Consider the following 17,216-nt stretch of genomic DNA (forward strand, 5'->3'; position numbering starts at 1 on the left):
TAACAGGAAATAGTTTTATATATATGTATATATATAACAGATAACACCTGAAAGATGATTTTTCAAGCCATTAAAAGAAAACAAAGCCTGGAATGAAAACCAGCACCTTTATAAACTTAGCTTTTAAAGAATTTTCAGAGGGCTTAAACCAAAAATAAGAGTACTGTTAAAACAACTATTCCCCAGCTCAGAGCTTCTAAGTGTGCTACGATTACAACTCCCAACGTGATAAATAAATCAATAAATCTGGGGGGAACCTTGTTGGGGAGAAGTGTTTTAAAGGGATGAGGAGGACAAAGAGCATATATGCAAGAATAACTGGGTCAGAAGATTTATATGATCTGAAGAAAAAACAGATTAACCAACTTTTTGTTTCACTTTATTTTAATGTTACTATCTACTATGAAGTTTTTGAACTTTATTGTATTATGTATTTTACTTTGTTCTTTTTATTTCTCCTTACTGTCTTATTTTGGAATTTATACTGTTCTTGTTATTTGATCTCTAACTGTAAATAAACCTGCTATCATTCCCATCACCACCACCACCACCACCATCATCATCAATACAATTGTATTCCTTTATTTTGTAACAATTCATTCCCAGTGATTTTCTTCTGCATAAAGTCTTTTTGCCAACACAGTGATTCTCAGTTCTGAGGAACAAAGCTGGCAGTCATTTGTCCTTATGTATGGTTATTGCTTTTAGCCTTGTTGAAGTATCTCCTTGCTTCAACACTGCTGAGGGATACAGAACAGCGTGATGGGTTCTGCCTTCTATACTCAATACTGTCTGCTATTGCTTCCTTGATTACCTGCAAAGAAAGAAGCAAAAAAGCATCAAAACTGTATTAGCACTGAAAGAATAACCTGCATTTTCTGTTCCAGCTTATGCAAGCATCAGTGTTAAACAAAGGATATAATGTTCTTTTGTTCTGTAATTTTATTTTACTTTTTTTTCTCCCACTAGAAAATAACAAGATTTAATTTAAAAAATTTAAAAATTATCTAAATTTGCAGTCATATACAGTATCCTCTGCCTGTTGCCAGAGGAATAAGCTCCATTAGACTTTTACTTCTGAAGAAGTACCTATCAGGTTTGCACTGTAAACGTGTTAAACTAAATGAACTAAAGATCAAGTGCTTTACTTTAAAGAAATAATTTCTGATGGAAATATAATGACCCAATTCTTTGTGTAAGTTTGCGTGTATAAATATAAATACACAACACATATACATTTCCTTGATATGTATTATAGGTGATAGATGCTGTGCACATGAACACACTTTTTTGTCTTTGGATCTAAAACACTGCACAGCCCCAAAGTGTGTACACACACACCCTAAGCCAGCCCATCCATCCATCCATCCATCCATCCATCGCTGTAATCTCCTACTTTCTGAAATAAAAAAAGGGATTCAGATACAGCACTTTTTCTTATTTACTGCGGTAGCATTCTTCAGAAAGATGGCAGATTCTAGCCATGATCCAAAGATAATAGCAAAACTTCATAAGCGCATAAAGACAGCAGCAAGAATTCCTGCACATACAGTCCTTTAAAGTAAGCTAGGATTGGAACTATTCCCCCAAGCCATGGACAGGATAACCCAGTCCCTGTGCACTGAACCTGTGCATCTTTTTCTAGGATTCTAATATTATGTGCACGGAACTTTGACATTTAGGAATCCATTTTCATCTAGAATCACTTTGGCTGAACTCAGGAGACCGTACCATAGGACAGTGATGGCAAACCTGTGACATGCCAGGATGTTTCGGGTGAAACACCAGTGGTCACCACACCCAACAAGAACAATTCTGTCTGAGTTACCAAAGAAACTGAACGAACAAAAGGCACTGCAATCCCCCCCAGCCATCTATCTTCCCCGCACATCTCTACCCTTTTGGCCACCCAAAATTGGATTCTATTTTTTTTTTAAATAAATGAATATGTAAAGAATAGTTTCTCTTTTGTTTGGGGGTGGGGGGTGACACACCAGCAGAATCAGGTTAGGCATTTTCAGAATTTTTGACATGTCGAGCCCAAATGGCTCACCATCACTGTAATAGGAGAACGTGGGCAATGGCAATTACTTTTATGAAAATATTATCATGGACAATTGAGATGTATGATTTTATAATGGATGCTTTTTAAAAAAAAATTATGCAGTTTTTTTTTAATGGAGAATGAAACCACTAGATGGCATCTTTTAATCATAATATAACCAACAGTTAGGACTTCTGCAAGAGAAGTAATGTATTTTGTTTACTGAAATATCTAACAAAAAGAAGGTTTCAACTCTATTTTGCATATTAACACCATGGTTTTGTTCAGGCACACATCCATAAACTAAGTTTCCCAGCTTCTCCATCTCATCAGTCCCCAATTTTTCTGTTTTGTGAAAAAGAGCTTAGAATCAACTTCTATTTCCATTTTATTGAACATGCATCAACATCTCTATATGAGGGTTTTTTGGGTGGAGGGGAGCTTACAAAATGTTGAATGTTACAAAAATGTTCTCATTGTCTATGCATATGGAAGTCATGTGCCTTCCTTTTTCTCTTCACTTAAACATTATCCAATTTTCTGCTTTTCCCATAAACAAACTAACGTCTACAGTCTGGAGAGGGAGTTCACCATGTATTTTTGACCAATATACATTAACTAGAAGCTCTGCTTTTGTCAATAAAGCATAAAACGTAAATTCACGGCCAGCCTGACTAGTGAATATATGAAAGTATCCTACTAGGTCTAAAGGTTGGGCTCATATCTTCAGCCTTTCTAGAGGTAATGCCATAATGAGACAAGTAAGGCTAAAGTCAGAGCAAGGCAAAAGGAGGTGAAAAATGAGTTTTTAAAAAAAAATCTACAAATTAAACCTCATTTTAATGGATTAATTCAGGGAAAGAACCTTTGGGGAGTATGATAAATGTCTGTTTAGTCAGAGATGGGCATCACAGGGATTTGCATAATTTGATTATTATTTACGTGTGCTGGAGTCCCTATGCGCATCATGCAAAATGTGATGAAGTCATTGTGCAAATGGATGATGCAAATTACTTATTTGCATGAAGCCATCATTATGCAAACAGCAGAAAGTTGGTGTGCTGCATGGGAAGTCTACTGCATCAAGATCTGGTAAAAGGAGACTTCACTGCATTCAGAATAGCGAAGAACAAGCTTAGAATACAATGTGAAAATAATGCTATGATACATGCCTGACCATAGCTTCTAGGACAAACAAGATAGGGGAAGAATACTGAGCACAGCTTTGGAATTTTCTCCAACCCCTCAACAGCAACTCCACCATGGATTGCATCACCATGTGGGAGGGGCTGAGGAATAAAGCAGTAGGCAGCATTCCAAACTGTTGCCAGCTGCTTTTCCCCTAGGAATGTCTTCGGAGAATGCTTTCAGGCTCAAGAGACAGCTCATTTTCAAAATCAGTCTTTCTTTGCCTGCTTCTCCTGCCATCCCAAATGTGATCCCCTTCCATTCTTTTTTTCAGAGACGTTCAAAATTCTGACCCCCATTTGCACATCAGTTGGGTTGGAAAACAATTAAAAAATAAAAATAAAAAACCCTAATATATACATAATATATAGAAGTCATGAGAAAAAGTAAGTACACCCTCTTTGAATTCTATGGTTTTACTTATCAGGACATCGTAAAAATCATCTGGTCCTTAGCAGGTCTTAAAATTAGGTAAAGACAACCTCAGATGAACAACAACACATGACGTATTACACTGTGTCATTATTTATTTTACAAAAATAGAGCCAAAATGGAGAAGCCATGTGTGAAAAAGTAAGTACACCCTTACTGCTTCCATAGGTATTAAGAGGCTAAGTAGCAGCCAGGTGCTGCTAATCAAATGCCCTTGATTAATTGATCATTAGCAAGTGTGACCACCTCTATAAAAGCCAAAATTTTAGGGGTGTGCTGGTCTTGAGCATTCAGGTGTGTGTTAATATAATGCCAAAGAGTAAAGGCATAAGCAATGATCTTAGAGAAGCAACTGTTGCTGCCCATAAATCTGGGAAGGGTTATAAGGCCATCTCCAAACAATTTAAAGCCCATCATTCTACAGTGAGGAAGATTATTCACAAGTAGAACACACTCACGACAGTTGCCAATCTTCCCAGGAGTGGACGTCCCAGCAAGTTCACCCCAAGGTCAGACCATGCAATGCTCAGAGAAGTTGCAAAAAATCCAGGAGTCACATCTCAGACTCTACAGGCCTCAGTTAGCATGGTAAAAGTTAAAGTTCATGACAATACAATTAGGAAAAGACTATACAAGAATGGTTTGTTTGGAAAGGTTGCCAGGAGAAAGCCTCTTCTCTCTAAAAAAAACCATGGCAACATGGCTTAGGTTTGCAAAGTTGCATCTGAACAAATCACAAGACTTCTGGAACAATGCCCTCTGGACACACATGAGACCAAAATGGAGATGTTTGGCCATAACGCACAGCGCCACATTTGGCAAAACCAAACACAGCGTATCAGCACAAAGATCTCATACCAACTGTCAAGCCCGGTGGTGGAAGAGTGATGATTTGGGCTTGTTTTGCAGCCACAGGACCTGGGCACCTTGCAGTCATTGAGTTGAACTCCTCTGTATACCGAAGTATTCTAGAGTCAAATGTGAGGCCATCTGTCCAACAGCTAAAGCTTGGCCAAAATTGGGTCATGCAGCAGGACAATGATCCCAAGCACACCAGCAAATCTACAATGGAATGGCTGAAAAAGTAAAGAATCAAGGTGTTGCAATGGGCCAGTCAAAGTCCAGACCTCAACCCAATTGAAATGCTGTGGCGGGACCTTAAGAGAGCAGCGCATAAACAAATGCCCACAAACCTCAATGAACTGAAGCAGTATTGTAAAGAAGAAATTCCTCCACAATGATGTGAGAGACTGACAAAGTCATACAAAAAACAATTACTTCAAGTTATTGCTGCTAAAAGTGGTTCTACAAGCTATTGAATCATAGGGTTTACTTAGTTTTTCACACATGGCTTCTCCATTTTGGCTTTATTTTTTTAAAAATAAATAATGACATGGTGTAGTATGTCATGTGTTGTTGTTCATCTGAGGTTGTCTTTTCCTAATTTTAAGACCTGCTAAGGACCAGATGATTTTTATGATGCCCTGATACATAAAATCATAGAACTCAAAAGAGGATGTACTTACTTCTTCCCACAACTAAAAGAACTGCCATATATATATACACATACATACATACACACACACACACACACACACACCACATACACATGCACACAAGCAGCTCCACAAGCATGCATATATTCAGATGAGGAAAAATTATGTCCCAGCCATTGCCAGCCTGAGTTAGATCTTAGCTCCATAATTCCCAATCCACATAATCCATATCCATGCTGGTTGGAGACTATTGGAATTGAGGTCCAACACAATTAGAAGGCATCAGGCTGAGATGGCAACCCTATGCTTCCTTAATGCTAGGGTAATATCCTCCCTAAGGATCTGTCCGCATCACTCTGAAACAGAATCATTCAGAGTTTGGGGTGATAGCTTTTTCTTGATTGCTTCTTAATATGTCTAATTCATGGTTCCTACCTGCTTCTTTTGAAAAGAAAGCAAAAATATAAGAACCCATATCATTGCTGTTTAAACATGCTGCTAAAATCTTTTTCTATGAAAAAAAAACCAATGTCTCATTTATCTAAACTTTATACATCTGCAAGGAATGTATAGAAGGATTTTCTTGTTTCAGCTTTCAAATTCCTAGCCTAGATTACTGAAGGCAAACAAAGAAGGCACTACTCTCAATATATAACTTTTTAAAAAAAAAGTTATTCTGCACTTTGTCCTCACTGAATAAAAGAACTGTCAATTATTTAAAAATGGAAATCACTTCTTCCTACTCATCTACTTTCCCAAGCTGCTGAAGAAATAACAAGTGTAGCTCATCTGAACAGAAGCTGTGCTTCAGTAGCACTGTGCAGATGATGCAGCTCCTGTCAACAATAGGACCCACTTAGAATGTTGTGGTTTGCAAAACAGAATTAAGTTCTAACAATGTTGATCTCTGTGGCACTTACACTTCATGTACATACAGTAATTTATTTTCATGTGAGAATAGGATGACTGGTGAAAGCTGTTGCTTGGTATAAAAGAAGAAAAGATAACATAACTATGAGCCAGTCTCAAGAGAAGCTTACAGAATAATGGACTATTGATGGCCTTCAACAAGATATTGGGGAGGATTACCTTTAAAATCCCTCTGTCTTCAGTTACGTGCTTTACTTCTTCATGAAATTGGAAAATGCTCTGTTCCTTACTAGTATTTAGGCTTGGAGCAACTTAGCCATTACAATGCGGGCTTTTATCTGTCTTCTCCACCACAGTATAAAGAAGGTCTAGTGAAGTTGATCCAATGCAATTAGGGCCATTGGAGGCAACCTGATTAACTTCACCAAAGCAAAGACGCTACCACATCTCCTCAACAAAGTGATTCAGGTGGCCTCAAAATGCTTCAGGCCAGTGTTCTGAGGGAAGGTTCCTCCTGGGCTTCTGTACATGGCAAATGGGTTCCAGGCTAGGTGACTTCAGCACACATTGTAGGCATTCCCACATTAGCCAAAATTGCCTAGCCTGAAAGCACTCCTTGTGACAGGAGACAATTCCTCCCAGCCTACTTACTACCATTACTGGGCAAAATGCTTCCAGGTTTGGAGGGTCTGGGATTTGGCAAAAGTGGGGGGCCTCCAGAGTCAGCAGCACTGAAATGTAATGTTGTAGATGTACACTGCCCAGAATTGTTGGGCAGCCCTATAAATATTCTAAATAAATAAATGAATAAATTAATGAATGTTTGGCATTTGCTGGGGAACTCTAAGCTGGGCTTGATTCAGCACATGGCATTTAATGAAGAAAACCAGTCTGGTAAACTTCCAGCACATTGAGGTCCCAGTTAACAGGATGATATACCTCCTATTCTGCAACAAAATGCCTGAAAAGACTATCCCAGAGAAGGTGAGATAGAAATACTGCATTCCTTGCCCCTTGCCTCCCTCAACATCTGCTGACCATAGTTCCTGGCCAGTTAGTGTTAGAGGAGCATGGACAAGTACCACTGCCAACATGCCTTCCTCAGGACATGGTGGTCAGGAGTTTAGGCTACTACTGAAGGGAGGTCAATGGGAAAGGCAGTATTAACCTGCCTTCCTTCGGCATGACATGCCAGAACTTTGGCCAACCATTCCTGGAAGGAGGCAGGTGGGCAGCATTTCTGGATCACTTACTCAGAAATGTGCTGGCCAGAAGAACATGGGAACATAAATGTAACAATAGCCCTGCTAGATCAGGCAAAGACTGATCTTAGTCCAGCATTTTATTTCTCACAGCAGCCAACCAGATGTCTCCATATGCATCCCCAAATGCTTCTCCCCCACAACTGATATTTGGAGGCCTCCTGCCCTTATCTTGGAGGTAACGCTGAATTTTGAGACTAACAGACTTTGAAGTTAGTGGCCATTACCACCTACTGTATTTTGGTCAGTGCTGCCAGAGTTGGTCAATATGTGGTGAGTTTACCTTTCCCCAGATATACTAGCCAAAGCTTTGGGAACAGCAAGGAGGCTTTGGGACTAGAGTCTCCAGCACAAACTGAGGGATTCCTACCATTCTAGAGCCACTCTGCCTAGATCTCTCAGCCAATGCTGAAAGAGAAAGCTTCTCCCACAGCATTCACTAAAGAAAGTTCCCCTCAGCCTTCTTTCATCAAACAAGCTCTACAGAAGAATGAATGGGACTCTAGGATAGAAACAAGTGACATGGCTATGTCACTTCACTTCAAAGCAGCAACAGGAGCTTGGTTTCTTCCAAGCTTTGTCTGCAGAGCTCAAGGCAAGAAGTATGGACAATATTAACATATTCTTCCTTCCTTGTCTCCCAGAATTGAAGAAATGATCACTTTTTCCCAATAAACTTATTGTACTGCAATAGCCATCATTTAGAATGGTCAGTCATTGTACTCTTATCTTTCCCTGTTTAATAATTTTCTTTTCCCATTAATTGTTATCCAGATAAGAATATGGAAACTGGTTTTTTTTGGGGGGGTGGGGTTTGCTGATATTCAAAGCTGGTCCTATTACATAGAAGAACGTTGTAGCAGGACCACTACAAGTGCATTGGCTATATTATTTAACACACATATATATATATATTATTTTATGTTATCTGGACCCATTTTCTTTCTCCTTTAGAAAGCCAAAGTTAGTTATTTAGTAATTAATAAAAATTACCACGATAGGAGGAGGCGCCCTAAATTGAGAGATACATGAGTCATTGAACTCATTTCAATAAAGCAACTAAAACTTCCCTGTATAACAGCAACTTGTACATTATACGTACATCTAAGTTGTTCAAGGTATTGAACTCCATCAGATCATGCAACCTGTTGAAAGCCTCACTTGAATACTGGAAGTTGAAGGTGGAGAAAGGTGTGTCAGGATCATCAAAAATATCAAAGTCAGCAAAGCTTTTCTCTTCTTGAGTTTCTCTCGGAACACCTATAATTAGAGAGCAAAGTGGCAGGCATTTTAAGACCAAATAATTCAGCAGATGGTTGTAGAATGCTAACAATTCAATATTTAGTAGCTGTAAAATAAACAAACAAATTTCCCTCATAAACCCCTCCTCCTCCTGTCACTCTTTAAAGATCTAGACACACTATAGTGTTACCAGGAATAAACAATCTGGTCTATGGTTCCAGCCAAGTCGGTGAAACATTAATGAATCTTACTGAACCTTTGCTACTGTTTTATACGAAATTTTGGCTTATCCGTTTCAGAATCTTAAAGATGGCATATAAGTTTGCTGCAAAGGTCATAAACAAAAACCAGGTCAAATGAAATAACTGAATACCAACAGCATAGAAATTATCTTAAAAAGGAAAGAAAAACCATGTAAAATAATGATATAATAATGCAGCCTCAATTGTTTGTAGATTTTAACTGCTGGTGTACAAAACTTGACAAAGGTGGCATAGACTATACAATCTATATCAAGACTGGGCAATATTTTTATGGCTGGGTGCCATACAAAATGTTTTGGGTTAACAGCTGAAGATAATGGGTTGTGAAACCACATTGTGCCCTAAGTATGATTGGACTTTTTTGGACATTTTTTTTTTAATTTTCTTAAGATTCTCAAGAGGGCAGGATTGTTCTTAAATGTTTTCCTCAAGCAGACAGGAAATCCAAATCTAGAGTACAACTGTAGTGTTTGCAGAGATGTGACTTTATTTATATTAGGTTGCTCACCCTGCTCTAAATAAACTGACAAGCTAATGAGGAAATGGGGGGGTGGGCTTTGAAAAATGTATTTGGAATAAAAACACATGCTACAAAAATATTCTTCTCTTCCTTACCCTGTAGTGTCAAAAAAAAAAAAAAGACAGAAAAAGAAAATCTAGTGTAAAACAATAAAATAAAAAAGTGTATGATTATGAGTAAATATGTACAGAGAAAGGTTTATCTTATAAGGAACTGATTTTTAGACTACTTTGTTGTTGTGGTGGTGTTCTGCTACTGACCTGGTGCTCTGTAATCTCTGAAGTTGATATTGGCCAAAACAAAGTGAATAATCGTGGGACAATCTATTTCAGATGCAGGATTTTTGGGTTTGAAGACATAGCACTCTTTCAACCCTTCACGATCAAACACGTTTGGGTCTATTTTCGGGAAAGGAAGATTGTTCATTTTGGCCCATTTTTCAGCAAGTAAAATTTCCTGGAAAGAAAGCCAAACTTCAAGACACAGATATCATAAAAAGGAACATAGGAAAGGAACAAACTGCAAAGATCATGTATAGTAGAGAGAAAAAGAGAACAGTCTTCTGTTAAAAGCTTCATTGCAAAATAATGGTTTGAATTTCACATTGCACTAAATGATAATGTTTAATCCTTTCTACCACATGGATTTCTCAGCAGGGCAAGATGTACAAGGACACACAAGGACATTTCCTACCCAGAGGACAAACAGTTACTTTGGTTCCATTTGTAATTGGCAATCACGTACTGCCATCTTTCTCATTCAGAACAAAGTTACCCTGCATATGCCTTTGCAGCTTACGAAACATATTCCCTTATCTCCAAAATCACATTTGTTTTGGCCTTCAGAACAGATAGCATGGATACCCACAGGAGAGGATTGGATTATGAAATTGATGCAGCTTGTGGAAATGGCAAAACTGACCAGTTTGGTCAGGGAAAAAAATGATAAAAACTTTTTTAAAAGACTGGAAGTCTTATGTGGACTTTTTGCTGAAATAAGAGTGAACTGATAGAATAGAATACTTTATTGGCCAAGTATGATCAGACATACAAGAAATTTGACTTCGGTGGGAGAGCTCTCAACATATCTACACAACATCAAAAATAAACAATAATAAAGCAACAATGTTATTTACTAAAACCATACAATCAAGAAAGAAAAAAAATTGAAGGAAATAACACTACGGCTATCAACCAACACACACTCATATTTAAAGGGAGAATTAAGGGACAAAATACTGCATCTGTTGTCTGACATACGTTCACATTTAACAGAGCATTACTGGTCACATCTTAGCAGCCATGTCTTACCATACATTATCAATCATTATATCAGGCTACATTAATTAGGAGTTCAACAGAGCAATGGCATGAGGGAAAAAACTGTTTCGATGTCTAGATGTCTTGACATACGGTACTCTGTAGCACCGTCCTGATGATTTAAGGATTTGGGGATTAGAAAGGGTTAAAGAAGAAGGGGAAAGAGTAAGATGGCTATTACTCAATAGAAACACAGAAGTCAAAATTCTATATTTTCTTTCTTTTTTCACTTATTTTCTTTTTTCTTTTTTCCTATTTCCTATTTTTTTTCTTTTTATTTTTTTTCAATGTTTATACTTTTATTGTATTGTAAAATTCTAATTGCAATTTTTTTCTTAAAAAATCAGAACAGACAGCATGGAAGGACTCTATTTTCCCTTGCAATAACTTTGTGGTCTATGTATCACATTTTATATATGATATTTTACTCTTTTTATTACTCTTTTTAATATTTTACATATCATATTTTATAGACACTTATATTTGATAGAATATTAGTCATGATAATGCAAATTAATAAGACTGTTTTTAAATTTGATTAAGGGGCTCATTTACAATGTGATCTAAATGTATTTTAACATTTAATTGGAACTTGTAAATTCAAATTTAAAATTCTTTTAAATCAGATGGCTCATATTTTAAGGCTAAGGCTAATGTGTATATGTTTATAGAATTATATCTTGTACTGGTCAGTGACCATAATAAAATTGAACATAAGGACTCTACGTATAGACTTCCTGTTTCTAGGAGTTTATGGTAGTTTCTCGCTACAAAAACACTGCAAATCAAAATAAGAGCAATCTCTTGCATCACAGCTTGGCAGACAAAATAATTTGCCTCAGTTATCATGTTCAAGGGAAAATGCAGAAGGCCAAAATTAAGGGACTATCATCTAAATAATATTGTAAGGACAAGTGCTTAATTTTTGAAACTTAAATTTGTCAAACATCAAAAGGCAAAGGCTAAAGATAATGATGAATAGACACTGTCATTTTTTTAAAATTATCAGAGCTTCTAGCCAAACTAAGGTGGTCCATCCCCCTTCATAGGAAAATTATCACAAATGTAGTTCATGTGATACTTCTATGTTCAAGTCTAACATAGCCATTTCCGTTCAACACTGATTAAGGGTGTACATCACACCAGTCTGTTGTTGCTGTGAACATTAAAAGAGATGAGTGTGAAATACCATTAAAATGGCAGCTTTCTGTTGACTTCTGTATACTGTTCTTCTAGTGAAACATATCCTATCTCCTGCCAAAATCATATCAGGTGTTTCTTTGCTTCAATTAAGAGCACACTGAGCAGGTGAAACACAAGAAAAATGTCATCCTCTTTATTCTTTTGGCACTCATTTAATTCTTTGTACTTTGAAAACACAGAGTTGGGGAAACCACCTCACAGTACAGTGTAAGATGGTTCTGCCTTAAAACACCACAACCTCATCTCATGCTTCCTTTCTATTAGTAGAAAATCATAACTAATTATTTTTTTATTTATTAATAAAATACAGTCATTATACCAGCAGTTATAATTATTTCTTTCTCTCTCCTCTTCCTCATATTAGTAAAAATAAAAATTCTAACAGCATTTGTTTAACAGCTGAATCTCTTACTATTTCCTCTGCAGAAATTGAAGGATATCAGACGCTACTGTAAATAATGGCCATTTGGTGCAATATTGGATGATCCTTCAATAGCTGTTTGAGGTTAGCTGTCAAATAATATAAATGCTAGTCTTTATTGTTTTTCAAGATCCTAATGCATGGACAGAATTGGGGTGGTGTTCTTCTAAGAAATAGGAATCTTTTTTTCCTCATAGTAGCTTATTTGGGAATGTTACCATACAGAATCTCACATTCCAGTTTATTAGTAGTATTATTAGCTCACTAGTAGCTTTTTGAGGGGAAAAAAATCAGAGTTTGCCATGGTTGCAATTGTAAAAGTTTTCAAAGAAAATGTAAAATTTCATTGACTATAAAAGGGTGTTATAAAACAAGAGGGTCATAAAATTTCCTGCGTCACAAAGGCAGTTCCTCTATAATGCTACAAATTATGTCGACACTTATGGCTCAATTCCCATTTTTACATTCTTTCCATGTTTCCCAAAAGCCATGACATTATTCTCAAGTATCTATTGTGTTATCTTTGTGCCAAATATTTTCTCAAATGTATAATGTTTTACCTTTTCATACTGTTCCTGGTGGTATTACGAAGTCATATTTACAGCACAGTAAATGCGGTGAGAATTCAGTGCATCAAGTAAGCCACAAGCATAGTTGTATAATCAATAAGACCTCTGAACAGTACAGTTCCCAAAGAGATATGGCATTAAATAGCCAAGTTTGGGCACAACCACCCTTATTGATATTCTATTTGGAGTAGCCTCAAGATCGCTGAAGATCGTTCAGCTAATCCACATTTTCCTTAGGGGGGAATAAATAGGTAGGACAGGTGAAGCTGTTCTATGCAGCATGAAGCAGAGAATACTGTTTTGTGCTTCACTCTTGGACTTATTCCAGGGAGGATGACTTGGCAAAGCTATCCTTGCAGCCATTCCACAGGAAAAAAGACTTGAGCTACTGGAAGCTAATCCTTCCATAAAATGGTTGGAAGAGGTAATTTCCTGCACAGAGAAAAATGCCTTCCTTTAAGCCCTCTCCCAATATTATCCAATTTCTTTGGGCAGGGGGAGAACTGAACCTAGTCCTTAAAACAGATCTAGGTTCCAATCTATACTGTAGCTAAATAATCATAGAAAAATCTGTTGAGGATGATTTTTGGTTGGTGATATAGATTTATGTAGAAAATGCCCAATATGAGCATGTCATGTCCTCCCCAATATTTATCATCATGTTAGATATCTATATCATAAATGTATAATATAAATAAATTTATGTCTATTATATTGATAATTTCATTATTGCATTTCTTCTAGGAGCTAAAGACCTACCTCTACTTTAATCCCCTCCCTCCTGTGAGGTAGGATTGAGCTGAGCAAGGCTGACTACCCCAAATCTATATGGCTCAGTGGGAGCTGGAATATTGATCTTCCACAAATATGGTCCAACCCCTAAACCACTACCCAGAGCTGGTTGTCTGGAAGACTTACATCACTCTAGATTTTAATTCTGCATGTTTTCAATTCAGGTCCATAACTGGCCTTAGTTACTCACCTTAAAAGGAGGACTGGAATCACTGGGGCGAGCAGAAAAATCAAACGAGATAATAAGATCAACTCCTCGCTGTGGTCTTAAGATAAGTGGATATGGCAAATTAAAAGTAAGTCCACTGTCCACAACATGAATCTTTTTACTCTTTACATCCAGAGGCTCATATATCCTTTCAAATTCATCAGGATCTAGGAAAAGTGAGGTAATGATGTCTGGGATTAATACCATTTTCGAAATCAAATTCTCATGTTTCAAATCTAAAAATTCTTGAAAGTCTCATATATCTGGTTTAAATAAAAGCAAGCTATTATATACTTTTAGGCAAACATTGTAACCAATTCAAAATATTTACAATGATAAGTCCAGTGTGGTGGTGGGGAGGGGATGGGGTGGGGCATTGATTCACACATAACCCAAGTTATAGGTTAGTGGTATTTCCCTGTAGTCTCATGGACTCACGACTCATCTTCCCAATGTGGTTAGTGGTTAGACTGTTGAAAGTAGAAACCACATTCATTGTGTGCCTTGGAGCCAGTCAAATATCTTTCAGACTAAACTACCTTATAGGGATTCTTTGAGGATTGAGGGGGACAAAAAAGAGGGGGAATTGTGTATCTCTTTTGAGTTCCTGGGAGAAGGTGGATGGTGTATAAATGCAGTGGATCACATAATTTGTGCCTGCAGCAACTGAGAGAAGATCCCAGCCAGTTATATTTTTTCTTCAAAAGTAACACATCTACATGATGGAATGTAGATTAGTAGAAGTAGGAAAACATGCATGAAATCCAACACAGCTGCAGGAAGCAAACATTTTTAGTGCTGTCATTATTATAAAAAAGTAAAGCCATTAGCCAAGAAAAAGGTTTGTCTATTTGAAGCACTGAATGCTATAAGGCATGGCATAATAATCCAGTGGAATTACCCTATGTTTATTCAGGAGAGTCCACAGCCTTAACATTATCAAAGTAAATCCTTAATGGCTAGTTTGGTCAACCCTCAAATATGGTTTAGTAAATTGAACAAAGCCCTGGGACCGAGCGCTAACCCCTAGTGCTTCCCATAACATTTCACTCTGGAGTTTTCTTAATGGTTTGGGTTAAGACATGGTTTTCCTTCCATATGAACTGGGTATCTTGATTTGTTAACAGATGTTAAGCCTGAATTTCCTGGTTTGAAAGTAATGAGGAGCTTTACTAGACCATGTCTGTAGGTTGAGTCGTGGCAACTGGATTTCTTTCTTTTTGGTAGAAAGAAGTAGTAAGCAAAAGAAATCAAAGACGTGAGATAAGAAAAAGGAAAGGACAATATATCTAAATCTAGTTTATGTCAATTCAAGGCCTTGATCATTTCTAGCAGACAGAGTTACAATAACAAAAAACAGAGTGCTTTGGAGAATTGTTTTAAAAAAGGAATTAAAAACCAACACCAAAGCACTAGAAAAGTGAATGTATAACCAACTACATTAAAATAATTAAGAATGAAATGATGTGAAGTGATATGAAAGTTCTACCTGTGGAGAATTAGACCCGTCTTGGCCCACTCACACTTCAAAGTTATTGCTTGATATTGTAAAAAACAATCTAGAAGACATGCACATATAAACCAGCCCTTGAAAGGAGACAGGCAAAGGGGTGCCACTGAAATTAAATTCTGGGAAGGGAAGGGAAGGGAAGGACCAGCACAGGATGATCAACAGCCTTCATGAAATATGATGCATAAGTTATAAACAGTTGTTATGCAAACAACCCATCTCGCAACAGCACCTCTGGAATACATTCTGTGTGGATGATTGGAACAGTGGAAGAAGAAAGGGGAAAATCCTGCTTTGCCTGAATGACCACCCAAAGTTTTGTAAAAGCCCCTCTTAAAATTTAAAGTCATCATTGCATGTATTTTCACCTATGATCTTCTGTGTGTTATGAAGTTAGGCACCCACTTTTATACAGTCTGTAAACATCTATATGCATAAGCAATACTTTTAGAGCACAGATGGGTATTGGGAGACAGACATTTAAAAGAAACGTTTATACTCGTGCACTTTTCTAATGTGTGCTATTTTAACTTTTTAAAAATTTAGGTATGATTTATAGTTCCATCTTAGCTAATACCCTTCCAAAGAAAATACAATTTGAGGGGAAGGGGGTTATTTTACAAAGCAAGAGTTCCAAGTATGACAGAGGTGGTACCAGATGTCCATAAACTAAACATCCAGATTACTTAGTGTCCTTTTACACTTAAGCAATTTTACTGCCAAAAAAATAAAAAAAATAGTGGAGAAAATTGGTGAACTGGAATCCAGTGTTACTTATTACATGTGCTACACAGCTTCTAGGAGGGATGAATATATTCACTGTCATTTATTAGAGCATAAGCCAAGATAACTTTGAGAGTAGCAGGGGAGGAGGCAGGGCAATACTGTATGGTAAGCTAAAGACATATCAGAAAAGTTCATGTGTTGGGAGCCAAAACGGAAGGGGGTAAAAGGAAAACTTGGCAGGTCCAGGTTAAAGTGCTTAGATCAGGGTTTCTCAGCCAGGGTTCCGTGGAACCCTAGTGTTCCGCGAGAGGTCACTAGGGTTCCCTGGGAGGTCACTATTTATTTAAAAAAAACAATTCAAATTTGGGCAACTTCACATTAGAGTTAAGTTTCATTCTTTATGTTTAGTTTAAGAACACTGTTAATGCATATATACAGGCCTACCCATGAAACGGATATAATAATTTTATAACTTGTGGTCTATATTTGAGCCTGAATGAGCAGGGGCTCCCCCAAGTAACCTGGTCCTATGCAGTGTAGAGTTTTAAGAGTGATAACCTTAAATCACATCCTTAAGCCTATTGGGACTCTGTGCAGCTGGGGGAGCAGTGGTGTTACATGGGCATAACAATTTGCCCCCATAACTATCTGCACTGCTGCATTCTGAACCAACTGAAGCTTCTGGATGATCTTCAAGGGCAGCCACATATAGGGCATATTCCAGTAGTCCAACTGAGAGGTGACTAAGGCATGAATGACCATGAGCAGAGCCTCCTAGTTCAGGAATGGGTGCAACTGGCACAAAAGATGCAGTTGTATAGAGACCCTACTGGCCATAGCTGCCACCTGCTCTGTGAGCAGAAGCTATTAGTCCAGGAAAACCTCCAGATTGGGCACCAAGTCTGAACAGGGCAGTGCCACCCCATCCATAACCAAAGATGGAAACACTCCAGTTCCCGATCCAGGGGACTCAGAACCCATAACCACTCAATCTTGGCAGGGTTTTGTGCACCCCCATCCAGACCCTAAAAGCCTCCAGACACTGGGAAAGAACCATGGCAGCTTCATAGCTGGGATTATAGATGTATAACTGGGTAGCATCCATATACCTTACCCTGTAGCAACAGATGACCTCACCCAGCAGCTTCATG

General features: G+C 37.7%; 1 protein-coding gene across 1 annotated transcript in view; it reads right to left on the reverse strand.

Annotated features, from left to right (window-relative positions):
- Nucleotides 1–363: 363 nt before the first annotated feature.
- The window catches only part of PLA2G4A (phospholipase A2 group IVA), an 88,892-nt gene continuing 72,039 nt past the window's right edge, over nucleotides 364–17,216 (reverse strand). Inside the window, exons 15-18 of the mRNA XM_063298412.1 lie at nucleotides 13,812–13,996; nucleotides 9,578–9,773; nucleotides 8,395–8,552; nucleotides 364–814 (exon numbers count right to left, since the gene is read on the reverse strand). Of these exons, the coding sequence (XP_063154482.1) occupies nucleotides 686–814; nucleotides 8,395–8,552; nucleotides 9,578–9,773; nucleotides 13,812–13,996 (668 nt within the window). The 3' untranslated portion in view covers nucleotides 364–685. The remainder of the gene's footprint in view (nucleotides 815–8,394; nucleotides 8,553–9,577; nucleotides 9,774–13,811; nucleotides 13,997–17,216) is intronic.

Source organism: Candoia aspera, chromosome 3 (assembly GCF_035149785.1).
Source record: "Candoia aspera isolate rCanAsp1 chromosome 3, rCanAsp1.hap2, whole genome shotgun sequence".
Classification (NCBI taxonomy): Eukaryota; Metazoa; Chordata; class Lepidosauria; order Squamata; family Boidae; genus Candoia; species Candoia aspera.